At 35.5% G+C, this 13,275-nt stretch overlaps 2 protein-coding genes across 2 annotated transcripts; one reads left to right on the plus strand and one right to left on the minus strand.

Annotated features, from left to right (window-relative positions):
- LOC110726639 (actin-related protein 8-like) lies at positions 1-7,468 on the plus strand. The gene is made up of 9 exons (XM_021906113.1): positions 1-489; positions 2,670-2,740; positions 2,833-2,900; positions 3,427-3,488; positions 3,841-3,920; positions 4,516-4,608; positions 4,777-4,969; positions 6,510-6,628; positions 7,433-7,468. The coding sequence occupies exons 1-9, from the start codon at positions 438-440 to the stop codon at positions 7,466-7,468; spliced, it is 774 nt and encodes a 257-aa protein (XP_021761805.1). The 5' UTR covers positions 1-437.
- A 249-nt stretch (positions 7,469-7,717) lies between these two features.
- LOC110726647 (GPI-anchored protein LLG1-like) lies at positions 7,718-9,528 on the minus strand. The gene is made up of 3 exons (XM_021906120.1): positions 9,208-9,528; positions 9,003-9,065; positions 7,718-8,031 (listed from the first exon to the last, which is right to left on the minus strand). The coding sequence occupies exons 1-3, from the start codon at positions 9,269-9,271 to the stop codon at positions 7,718-7,720; spliced, it is 441 nt and encodes a 146-aa protein (XP_021761812.1). The 5' UTR covers positions 9,272-9,528.
- Between the last annotated feature and the right edge of the window lie 3,747 nt (positions 9,529-13,275).

Genomic DNA, 13,275 nt, shown 5'->3' on the forward strand with positions numbered 1-13,275 from the left:
AAATTCCAGAAAGCACTAACCTTTAAAATTCCACACAGTGTCACTAAAATTCCAAGGATTTTGCTTCAATCCAGAAGAAGAATAGGGGAAAGGCGTCAAGTAGGTTTTACAGAAGAAGAAGTAGAACAGGGGAGAAAGTGAAGAAGATGAATGATCGTTTTTTTTTTTTTGTATTAATTGTTGTTGGTTGGGCTTGGAGGGAGGATTATTGAATGGGGGGCATTTTAGTCAAGTAAATTCAGACCAAACGAGTATAATTAACGTTTAATTAATGGCAAGCTTACTGTAGTAAATTAGGGAAAAGTTTAGGGGTACCGGTGATAATGAAACTTTAATGATGTGTACCATTGATAAAAGCCAATACCTGGAGGGTATTATTGATAATTTCCCATTTAATTTTGATTTGCAGGCATGCTTATGATCGTCAATTGTCTGTGATGGATATCATTGGCCTTCGTGCTAAGGTTCCTGGTGCTATTATTGTTGATGGTATGTTAATTGATTATGCTTTGTTCTTTCTGCTTATTAATTACATTTTGTAATTAGTAATTTTTGTTAAATATCGCCCTCGAATCTCTAACAAATGTCCGCAAAATAAAATATATTCTACAAATTTACCCTTATATTTAAAAAAAAAAAATTACCTCCCTCAAACATAATTTACCCCCCCAAACCCTCACTCCCTCTTCTTTCTCTTAAAAACAATTCTTGCTCTAAACCACCACCACCTCCTTCTACCACCCACCACTACCACCACCACCACCTCCTCCTCTTTTAACCACCCACCACCACCTCCTTTTACCTCCAGTTTCTCGATCTACACAGTTAGCCGCGAAAATGACGAGGAAGGACAAGGGGAAGGCGGTTGCCGAAGAAAACTAATAATAATAACAACCATAATTCTAACAACGCACAACTAACAATAATAACAACTAATAATAATAATTCTAACAATAATAACTAATTATAATAGCAAACACAAGTAATTATAATAACAAACACAACTAATATAATCAAAATAATAATAATAATAATAATAATAACAAATACGTGAAATTCAAAATCAAAAAGAAAATAATAATTTGAAATTCCAAGGCAAACGCCCAGAAATTTCGAAAAACCTAGGCAGAAATACCTAGATTTTTCGAAACTGCCTAGGGTGTTCGAAAAATCTAGGTGTTTCTGCTTAGGTTTTTCGAAATTTCTGAGCGTTTTCCTGGGTAATTCGAAAACAAAAACAATTAAATAATCGTAGTAATTCCGTACGGTCCGACGAGCCTTCGACGAGCAACGTAGGTGGTGTTCCGGTCTTTCGTCGTCTTCCATGAGATCCAACTAATTAGGTTTTGCAAAATTTAAATTATTTGTTTGATTTTATCGGTGGTTGGTGGTTAAACGTGGTTGTTGGTGGCCGGTGAACACTTAAGAGAACAGTTAAAATTTTTGTGTAGGGTAAAAGTGTTAAGTTTAGGTAAAAATAATTATTTTTATAATAAGGCTATGTACGTCATTTTAGGTTATTTGCGGGCGTTAGTTAGAGATTCGAGAACGATGTTTAGCTTTCCACTTTCTGTTTGGATAATTAGGCATAAAAGATTGAAAGAAATTTAGGATTTTTTTTTTAACCACATTTGAAGAATAATTTTGATTTAATTTCATCAATGCAAATTTAGCAATTGCTATGGCTGGAAAACCTGAAATTATTGTCATTCTTTGAAGGAGACCAAATTCAATGACAAACCTAAATACTAGTAAAAGGATTCGTGTCAAGTATTAAAATAAGATTGATTTGTTCCCGAAAGCAAAATAGGAAAATTAATTTTGCAAAGTAAGGTGACATTTGATAATCATAACTAATCATAACACTAAAAAAAAAAAAAAAAAAAAAAAAAAAAAAAAAAAAAAAAAAAAAAAAAAAAAAGAGTAGCAGTCAGGTTTCGTTTCGTGTAGCTCCGATGAGTTCTTACTTGTATTATGGAACCCTAGCTTTTTATGCACGCTTGTAAGTTTTTGTAATCTAACAATGAGCCTTAATTGGTTGATATTAATAACATTACCACAATTTATATAAATGGAAATTATGAAATTTAGCTCCAAAAAAATGAGAACATAATTGTTATTACAATCGAATGTTTAAATAGAAACTATGTAAATTTTGGTTTATAATTGATTTAAAATTTATTTAATTAGATATGTCATTTTACTTTTTAGGTATAAACTTCCTCTTTTTTTACACATAATTGTGTTGAACTTCCCTGGTAACACATAATTGTAATTAGATTTTGGTAAGTGAATTTGTGTTTTTGTTACGTGAAGCAATTCCAAAGGGGGACACCATTGCTCCTCCCTTGGCTTATATAATAGAGATGAAAGATTTAGATTTAAGAAGTGTGTTATGTACAGTTAAACCTATATTCAGAAAGAAAAGATGAAGAACACCTATAATTATACACCACTTGTTGGAGTATTGAATAGCTACCGATGGAATCAAATTCCTGTCTCTAACAAGTTACGTCGTCCTAGCTTAAGTCTAACCGAATGTTGATTCCTGACGGATGTGTTTACAATTCAAACATGGTGGTGCTATTTATGATCTACAACATCATATCCATATGCAGCTTGAATGTGTGACATTTAGCTTTCTTTGATTAAATACTGATTCTTTACAGGTGGTTCTGGCTACTGTAAATTCGGTTGGAGCAAGTATCAGTGTCCATCAGGGAGATCAGCCACCTTTATGGTGAACACTCCTGGCACTCCTCTTTCCTAATTTGATTTTTTAAAAATTAAAATAAGCTCTGCCTGCTTAGCTTTATTCCAATCACTTTATAGGATTTTGGTAATATTGAAGCCCCCATGTACTCTAGACATCATCAGTTTTACAACACCGTATATGGCAGGTTGGTATATCGGTTCTACTCTTTTATGCATACCTAATTAGCTATGTTAGGATCCGCTTATATAAAATTTGGTCTTTTAAAACCATTCCCGGTTTCTCTTGGACATTTGCATTGTATCCGAAATTTTCCACCATAATGCAAAATTTTGTAGAGTACCTTAATTGTAGAAGTTGGATATTCATGCTTATAGTTTAATGTAAAGGGTTTGTTCTGTTCATTTTATTTTTACTAGTTTAAGTTCAGATAATAAAAAAAAAAAATAAAAATGAGAAGAATAAACTTATTATTTTTCTCCCTCATAAAACAAGCTAAAATAAGTTCAGATAAGTTTAGATAAACTCATATAAGGTGAATAGAACAGACCCAAAGTACTATTCCATTGGATAGGAGCATAATAATCTATCGATCAATTTTATTACATATCTACACTTGGACTCTTGTAGCTCCTTGTTAAAAAAGGGAAGCGTCAATCATTGGTTTCTCTTAATCACTTTCCTATGATTCTCATGCTAAGTTTTGGTGGCAGGATGCAAGTGAAATCAACTAGTCAGCCTATTGTTGTCTCTATCCCTGTCTGTCATAACGATAGTAAGTTATTCTGATTAGAAGAGCATCGCACAATATAGCAAAGAATATTTTTAAATTTAGTAATATAAGTATATAACCAATTTTCCTCCCTCCATTTTCAATAGTAGTAGCTGTACCACTATGACTCTTGTACTATTAACATACCTCATTTTGATCATACAAGTATATTTTAACGAGGTGTCTGCCATAGCTACCTAGCAATATGATTGAACTCATAATATACAGTAGTCCACCCTCGCAAAAAAAGGGGTTTGTCACTTCTAACTTTCTAAGTTGAATAATGATTATAGATAAGAAATTACATACCAAAGAATTGAATCTTCGGTCATATTCAGACACTGACTGGGCTAAGGCTCAAGGAAACAACTAAAAGGAGCTATATATTCAGCACTTTTTGACATGAATGTGCCTGCTGTTTGTGCAATAAATCAGGTGAATGTTTATTAAGATAAAATATATACTTAGTTGATGTTTAGTTGTCAATATATAACTCTTTGATTTCTATACAAATTATGATCCATCATCCATGTTATTCATCTGGGTGGGTGAAAGTTGATTTCCCTTTCCCTGTCATGCTGTGCAAATATGTTTACACATAGGTAGGGACCACTAATACAACATGCATTTGACAAAAAAACCTCATTAAAATCTATGTAAAGATGTTGTCCTGTACACATGAATAACCAGTTTCTTTATTAACAAATTGATTTCACAGTTTACAGGCCACTTTATCTTGTCTATATATATAGCATTATTCTTCTATACAGGGTTAAAAATATGAAGAAATAGAAATCAAAATATTAATTTTTTGTGTTTTTTTGCTCTCTTTACATAGGGATCTAAAGAACTATAAATTATACCTCCTTCATTGCTTCTTTCTTTCATGCTATTTACCTTTTATATCTCTGTTTCTGTAGTTGTTTTCTCTTTTTTCTTTCTTGATTACAATTTGGAAATCATCTGGGCCTCTAGTGGTGACTTATGAGGTTTGATTTTTTATTTTATTTTATTTCTTTTTATTATGCAGGCAACATTAGCATTATATGCTGCAAGGAGAACTTCTGGAATTGTGGTTAACATTGGTTTCAACCAAACATCTGTTGTGCCAAGTAATAATGGTGTCTCCTAATGTTGCATAACGCTTGTTTTTTTTTTTTTCATCAGTGGAACCTAGTCTGCATGTGTTGTTTGTTCCCTACCTATCTGTTCGAGTGTCATGGTTTAAAATAAGCTAATATTTTAAAGTTTTTGTTACACTCCACACCGTAGTCATTTCTCTGTAGTGTAGGTTATTATAAATCTTTGCACTCGAAAGGGATCATTAAAATCTTTTAAGGAGGTGACCTATCTTAATACTGCTTGGAATACCTCATATTGGGATCTACTAGCACATAGATTCAGGAAAAGGCGCGTACATCTAGGACATATAAGTAGTACCATAGTCCCTGAAACTCTTGTCCCCGAAGCTTTAGATGCACATTGTAATATCTGTCCCACTTAATCTCAAATTCGTGGTTTGTTGTTGATTCATATGTATAATTGTATTCTTGGCTTGACCTTGATTTTCTCAGTTTCATTGAACCATCTTTCTGTTAAAAAATCTGCCAGTTGTAGCCTCTCAGCCTTCTCTAATTGTTTCCTTTCATCCTGACATATTTCCCTTTTTCGTATTAGTCTTGAAGTCCAAATCCCAAAAACTCCAAACGTGTGACAAACTGATGTCTTATTTATCATAAATTTTGGGTAAATCAGAGAGACAGAGACCAAGGTACGAGTGTGTGATAGGATCTTTTGAGTCCATGGTATCTCTCAAATGTTATGGGGCTGGCAGAATCTCTCAAGGGCAATGGTCATAGGCTCGTAGTTAGTTTACCAAGAAATTTTGGCTCCCTAACAATGTTGGTATGCATGTGTCCTTGCATGTCTATTTAATGAAAGAGAAGAGTCAAATCTTGTGGGCATTACTTCATAAGCTCATGTACAGTGCCTGTTTGGGCAGTCAGATGGCGAGATGATCTAAAATGCACCACGGAAAATAGTGCAAGTGCTGAGTGAGCACTCAATTATCTCAGCTTAGAGCTAGGAAAGATCTAAGCTAAAACAACTAAGGTAAAGAGATCAAATTGTATTGTCAATCAGTATAATTTCTATATAATCGTTCACATTAGAGGCGAACTCTCTCCTAAGCAATAGATGTCACTAACTTTTTCTCAAAACATCCTCTAACGGCTTCTGTGCCTTATATATTTAAGCTAGCCAGCTCTTTTTAAGTTTTCTAACAAATTCTTAATGGGTAGGAAAAATTGGCCTTAACTACATCAACTTTGGCATAGTGGGTGCGCCCACTAGCACCAACTTTTATGTTGGGTGCAAATAGGTACATAAATATGTTATTTTAGTTATTACCTATGCCTAAATTGAATTTCTAGGTTGAATTATTTGGACATTTTTGCTTGCATTCATGTAAATAATGTAATCACAAGTAAGGTGACTAAAAATTTTACACAGAATTTTAAATTTTTTTTATTTTTTTATGTCACATTATGCACCCAACATCAAAGTTTGTGTTGTGGGGTTCACCCACTAAAGTTTGTGCTACTGAGTGCACCCAAGCCATAGTTGGTGTTGTTTAGGCCAATTTTTCTTGATGAAAAATACTATATTAGCCCTCTAGTGCTAATGAACTTAGACAACAACAAAAATGTAACTAATTTAGCAGTTAGTAGTACATGTATTCATTTCAACCTGCTTCCCTTCTAGAATAAGTCAGCACATTAGGTGGCCTGTGCTGATATGCTGCATGAAGCCCTCCATTTAGGGCCTCTAAGTTATGTTCATGCGACTTTTTAGTATAACTGAGATTGCAGAACACAATAATTAGGCAGGATCAATGTTTGAAAAGGCACGCCTAGGCGCTAAGGCGCTAGGTGCTAAGGGGTAAGCGCTTAAAACGGTCAAGGCAGGGCGCATGTGGCTAGGCGCAGGTGAGGCGCACTTCCCTTTTATCCCGAGAACTTTCAGACTTTTTTTCCCGAGAACTGCGAGAACTTCTTCCTCTGTCCTTATCGGATGGAATCAAAGTGATTCCTCCCCCTTATGGTGTAGATTCTGCCTGGCATGGGGCCAGGCTTATCAGCAATGTAAGTTACCGTACAATGTAAGCTATAGTTTGTTGACCCTTTTGGTTTTGATGGACAAATTGACAAACTCGACTAATGAGTGTTTTGAGTCTTTGGTGAATAAAGGGTTCAAGCAAAGTGCGTTCCGGAGTAGGAACTTGGATGCGGAGTAGCATTCTCTAAAAAGCCCTCATGCAAATCTCACGTTCTAGTTTTAATTGTGAGCACTCAATAATATAAAGTCGGAAAGGAACTCAATGACTTATGTTATCAAAAAGACTACTGGAATAAAAGTTAGTTTTAAAAGATAATTCTTTTAAGGAAAAAGATAATTTATAAATGTTTTATCTAGTCCTCTATTTTCGAATAAAGATAATTATTCTTAGATAATTATCTTAGTTGTTTTGAAATAAATAATTAATTTATCTTTTCAAATAAAATCCTTTTTAAAATAAAATCTTTTTAAACAAACTTTTGATAAAGTCAACAAGCAGTTTCGTTGTTGCAAAACTCTCTGATTATACGGTTTTATCAAAGCTAATATTCAGCAAGTTGTTGAGATGGTGGATTAGTGAGAAAAGGCTAGGAAACCTCCTTCATGATCACCATCTGTCAAGATAACTCCACAAGTTGTTAGTGGGGTGTTGGCATGTGGACGTGATTATAGTGGAGGTTAATGACTAAGCCTTCTCTATAAATACTCATGCAAATTATCTCAGAAAAACATAACTCTTGAGCATAAAAATTCCAGTAGCTATCTAATAACATAAAGAGAGTTATTTTCCTTCATATATTCTTGAGTGTAATAGGTATTTGTAATTACAGATTGTATTCAAAGCACTTTGGGGTTTGGGATTGTGAGTTTGTGTAAGGTGAGGTTAAGGAAGCTTCGCTGCTGAAGTCTTCTGTGAGAGTTGGGAACAAGTTCCTAATTTGTGGAACTTGTTAACGGGTTTGAATCTTCACTTGTAAAGAGTTTGATTACATAGTGGAAATTTGGAAAAGCCTATATCTTCTCTCGTCATTATTTCATTTAGTTAAATTCCGCAAAAGTTTTTAGATTTCACCTCAAATACAATTCACCCCCCCCCCCCCTCTTGTATTAGCCAATTAGACTTTCATAGTTGAAGTGGCAGCAGCAGAGGTAGGTGAGTTTTGAGGTGCCAACTGAGAATCAGTGCACTCGAGACCTCGCTTGCTATCACGGCACTCATTGGCGAAAAGACCAGGGGGATAATGGCCGTAAAGGTTAATGTAGCTGAACAAGGTGGTCGCACAATTGTTGGTTTGGTCATTCAATTCTTCGAAATAGGGGCATGCAAGGTCTGTGAAAGCTTTACAGCATATCTTGGGAGGGTATCTTGGCCCTTTGCATCTGCTGGTTATGATTGTGTAGTTCAAGTTTTCAAAATTCACAGGGCAACCTGCAACCATGAATTGCATACGGGTAATTCTCTGTTTCTCATTGTGAGAAACAAGTTTTGTTTCTCATGGGGTATGTGTCAAGATCTGGGGTTCCCACTCATGACACATACGCGGTCCCCACCAGTGAAAACATCACATTATTTTCCAAAATGCCATTATGAGAAACAAAAGTGTTTCTCATAATGAGGAACTGGGGCTCCCTCATTGCATACTCTGTCAATATTTCTCGAACTAAAGCGACCTCTCAAGGCAGTCGTGCTCATTACCAATGCTAGGCGATACACGAGCAATGCACGGTTTGAATTAATACTAATACGATATAATACAAATGGTCATTTACTTATTCACGGTTTGAATTAATACTAATACGATATAATACGAATGGTCATTTACTTATCCAACTCTAATTTCCAGATTTAAGATATAATATTCAGAAACCTAACTCAAAATTTAATAAATATTGATTAAAACTGATGTCCATTACATAGGTGGTGATTTACGCACTCCCAGTCCCCCGTCATTTCCGCACCCCTCTCACTTGAACAATGACTCATTTCCCCATTATACAGTATACATTTTCAAATTTCAATGCGCGAATTAGTAATTTCTGTGTAGCAGATTTAGCAGTTTCTGCTTTATATATGTGGTTCATTTATCAGACCCCAATTATGGGACGAAAGCTTCTGTTGATTGATTGCTTGCTTGCTTTATATACTCCTGTTGTTTTGGATCGGAATAGACTTGATAAAACTTGGTGTAAAAGTTGGATGATTTCTTATCTAAGTTTACGGACGATATGATCATGTAAACAGACAATAATATAATTGCGAAAGTAAAATTCAGAAAAAATATTAACTAACAAATATCAAATAAAACGAAAATCCCCAATTCTGAACAATATAACTAATCTTCAAGGAAAATCAACGTAAATCTAAAAATGATTAAACAAAACAATTCATGGTCCTCTTACCTTGCTGAGCTTGAAGAAGAGTGCGAGCAGTAGATTGGCGAGGGTGGTGAACTTCATATATTTCTATAAATAGAAAAAAAAAACATATCAGACCATTTTCAAAAATCAAATGAAAATTTCCGGAAATAGAAATAAACATGTCTAATCTGATAACAACAAATTAAGATTTCACTGAGATTAAAAAAAATAAAATAAAAATGGAAACCTGAAGCAAAAGAAGAAGGAAGAAATATGGATAAGATGAGAATAGCTGCAATAATTGATGTCATCGACTGAATTAAATTGTTGCTGATGAAACTGCGTTTCTCAATTTCATGTTACTGTAACAATTTAATTTTTTTTTTTTCGCATACGAAAAAGAAACTGATGAGAGAGACAACAGAATTGAATGAAGAAGGAAAGAATAGTGGAAGTGTGAGAGGGAGAGAGTAGTTAGGTGTTGGAATACTGTAGTTTTATTTCATGAAGCTTGATTAACGCGGAAAAGTATTGTTGATTTGTTGTAATTCATTATTAGGAAAAAATACAGCTCATTTTCGCAAATCTTTTTTACATTCGCTGCAAACCAGTAGTCAAGACTCAAAGACTACCGTCTACTTCCTCCGTACACATGTGAACAAGCCGAGTAGAGCATTGACCTGTTAAAAATGGGACTATAAGGCTCTGTTCTCGTCATTTAAATTTTGCTAAACTAAACTTATTTTTACTGAATTGAACTTATTTTTACTGAAACCTGAACAAATTTCTTAAGAACTGAACTTATTTTTACTGAACTGAACTTATTACTACTGAACTGAAATTATTTTTACTGAAACTTATTGAAATAAGCTCACGAGAACAAGGCATAAAAGTTAGGAATGTTAAAATTATTTTGATTAATTTGCTCCTTTACATTGTTAAATTTCTTTTTTAAAATGCGTGCAAAATCAATAATTTAATTGTTGCTATGTTCGTGAAATGGATTAAGTAGTCAAGTTGTGTCTTGTTTGATTTGTCTCAATAATTTTTACAATTTTAAAAATATGGTTTGGCTTTTTGTTTAATACTCAAGTCATTGTGGATTGTGATTTCCACTTTGATTTGTTTCCCAAGCGATATAATCAAACTACAGTAGGTTTTTTAACAATAAACCTCTACATATAGTTTGAATTTCTAAGTTTTACACCTGATTTTCGAAAGTTCCCCCCAGATACCCATAAACTTTTGACAGTTTGTTCACAATATCATTAATGTTAATTAATTTTGTTAATTCAATTGAATTTTTTTAAGTTAATCTTATTACCCTCAACTAGATAATTTCTAAGCAAATGCTCAATTTTAAATAATAGGTATGTTGTACTCTATTTTTTTTTTATTTTTTTTTTGAGAAAATAGGTATGTTGTACTCTTATATAGTATAAAATATCTTTTTTTACAATGCAATTATATAAAATTATATTTTATAATTATATACTTCCTCTGTTCTTTTATAGTTGTATCTAAATAAAAATACACAAAGTTTAAGGAGAGAAGAGAGATAGAGAGAAACAAAAAATGAGACCCATTGGAAGAGAGAGGTAGAGAGAATATAGTGACTAAAGTAGAAAGGATGCAAGTAATTTGATATTTCCAAAAAAAAGAAAAGAATGCAAGTAATTAAGAATGGAGGAAGTATCAATCAATCATGTTTGAACTTTTATTTTCAAAGCACATTTATTATCTTATTTTCATTACAAAAAATTCTTTCAGCAATCCTTGATTTTTTTGTCCACAATGGTAAACTTTTGAAAGAGGTTAATACAAGTATACAACAGTCATTTCACTCATTCCTGAAGTCAAATGTCCCGGGAGTGTAGTAGAGAATATCGACCCATAACTTGTTGCGGGGTCTTGTAGAAGTGCATCACCAAGCTTATCCGTGAGAAATTGAGTGCCATTCTTCCAAAAATAATTGATCGGTCATAAGGTGCATTTGTCCAAGGCAGGCACATAGTAGACAACGTTCTTGTGTGCCAGGATCTCATGAAATGCTACAGAGCAAGATCAACAGTTGAGGATGGCATGATCAAAATTGACTTGTAGAAGGCTTACGACTCCATTGTTTGGCAATTTTTGAGGAATATCCTGCCTGCACTAAACTTCCCTCAAAAGTTCATCAAAATTGTTATGGAGTGTGTTACCACCCCAAGCTTCTCACTAATGCTTAATGGTGCTCCCTTTGATTTCTTAGCAGGTAAAAGGGGTCTCAGACAAGGGGACCCAACGTCCCCACTGCTCTTTGTCTTAGTTATGGATTACCTGACTACCGGGTCTTGCCAAGCCATGTCGCCGCACCGCTCCCCACTCCGCCACCCTCGTTCATCCACCCTTCTCTGTGTCGCTCTCTCTCTCTCTCTCTCTCTCTCTCTCTCTCTCTCATCTCACGAATTAGGGTGCTGGATGGTGGAGGGGAGTGAATTGGAGGGGCACTAATTGGTGGGTGGCGAATTGTGGTGGGGGCTGGTGAATTGGTGGGGCGCAAATTGGTGGCTGGAGATTTGGAGGGGCATGAATTGGGTTGGGGGTAATTGGTGGGTTGATCGAGGGATGGTGGGTTGTGGAGAGGCTCGTGAATTGGGGTGTTGGGTGGTGGTGAAGTGGTGCGGTGTTTAGGTGGTGGTGAGCTCGTGGTGCGCAGTGGGTGTTCAGGTGAGGTCGTGGAATCGTTAAATTGTTAGCAAAATAGGGTAGATAAAAGGAGGGAGCCCCAGTGTCTCATCACAAGGAACACTTTTGTTCCTCATAATGGTATTTTGGAAAATAATGTGATATTTTTTACTAATGGAGACCGCCTGTCAATTTTGAACGGACCTCTCTGCTTTTGACACATATGCCATGTGGAACAAAACTTGTTCCTCACAGTGAGGAACAGGGAATTACTCAGATAAAAGGTGGTTGTTGGCAAATTCTTGGATTGTTGATGGCCGATTACTTTTCCCCATTCGTATTCTCAATGTAACGATTCCATGTCGAAGAAGAGAAACATAATGTTGATAATAGTTTGATATTTTATTTTAATGGTAATTTGTAAATTACCACTCAAAAATAAGACCATTTTTTATATAACCACCCAAAACAAAATTATTTTTATTTAACCACCCCTTAAATTAAATAAGCGCGCAGATTACCACCCATTTCTAAATTCCGGTGAAAATTCCGTCAGTGGGCCCCACTTTTTTTTTTTTTTCCTTTTTTTTCTTCTATTTTCTAGCTTTCTCACTCTCTCTCCCCGATTTTTTCACTCTTCTTCTTCTTACCTTCTTCATTTCTTCTTCCCAACCACCACCACCACCATTGCTCCACCTTTCACACCACCTCTGGCAACCGTTAACCACAACCCCACCATCGAAAACCACCTATCCCCTTCCCCAGCCCTACCATCGAAAACCGCCTATCCCAAACAGCCGCGGAAACCACCCTTCTCCAGCAGCCGCAAAAATCACCCCGCAAATCGCCTATCCCCTTTTCCAGCAACACCGAAAACCACCCCTCCCCTTCCCCCCAACCACCCCCTGAAAAACCATCCCTTCCGTTCGCTAGCCCCCCATAATTGTTTTCCTCCCCTTCCGTTCGCCACCGAAAAGATGGCATGATTAATCAATCAATAAAAAATTCAAGTTACCCGGCCCAGAAAAATTAATCTCTCAAAATCCCAGATTTTGTCGGGTATAAATTCATCCAAACAAGGAACAATAAAGGGGATTTGGGGATAATTTGGAAGAGAAAAAATAACCAACAAAGAGAAAAATTGAATTGGGGGTTTTCTTCAATTGAATTGGGGGTTTTCTTATAATAGGAACCCTAATTTAAGAAAACTCCCAATTCAATTGAAGCATGAACCCTAAATCAACCCTTATTCTTTCGGTGGGGTTTGTTGAGGGCGGTGAGATGTGTGTGGAGGGCAGTGAAGTTGAAGGCAGTGGGCGGTGGGGTGTGTTGAGGGTGGTGGGGTAGATTGCAGTGGCTAGTGGTGTATGTTAAGGGTGGTGAGGTTGATTATGGTGGTTGTCCAATAAATTGAGGTGAGGATTGGGGTGAGGATTGAAGGTAGAAGAAGAAAGGAAGAAGGTAGCAAGAAGAAGAGTGAAAAAATCGGGGAGAGGGTGAGAAAGCCAGAAAATAGAAGGAAAAAAAGGAAAAAGATAAAAAAAGTGAGGCCCACTAACGGAATTTTCACTGGAATTTAAAAATGGGTGGTAATGTGCGCGCTTATTTAATTTAAGGGGTGGTTAAATAAAAATAATTTTGTTTTGGG

Source organism: Chenopodium quinoa, unplaced genomic scaffold (assembly GCF_001683475.1).
Source record: "Chenopodium quinoa cultivar QQ74 unplaced genomic scaffold, ASM168347v1, whole genome shotgun sequence".
Taxonomy (NCBI): domain Eukaryota; kingdom Viridiplantae; phylum Streptophyta; class Magnoliopsida; order Caryophyllales; family Amaranthaceae; genus Chenopodium; species Chenopodium quinoa.

Excerpts from the sequence above, each read along its gene's own strand:
- LOC110726639 (XM_021906113.1), top strand. The coding sequence starts at position 438 with ATGGATATCATTGGCCTTCGTGCTAAGGTTCCTGGTGCTATTATTGTT. Across the intron at positions 3,921-4,515 it reads CTGTTTGTGCAATAAATCAG|GCAACATTAGCATTATATGC; the intron begins GTGAATGTTTAT and ends TTTATTATGCAG. Across the intron at positions 4,609-4,776 it reads TTGTGCCAAGTAATAATGGT|GTTATTATAAATCTTTGCAC; the intron begins GTCTCCTAATGT and ends TCTGTAGTGTAG.
- LOC110726647 (XM_021906120.1), bottom strand. The coding sequence starts at position 9,271 with ATGACATCAATTATTGCAGCTATTCTCATCTTATCCATATTTCTTCCT. Across the intron at positions 9,066-9,207 it reads TCCTTCTTCTTTTGCTTCAG|AAATATATGAAGTTCACCAC; the intron begins GTTTCCATTTTT and ends TTCTATTTATAG. Across the intron at positions 8,032-9,002 it reads TCTTCTTCAAGCTCAGCAAG|GTTGCCCTGTGAATTTTGAA; the intron begins GTAAGAGGACCA and ends TCATGGTTGCAG.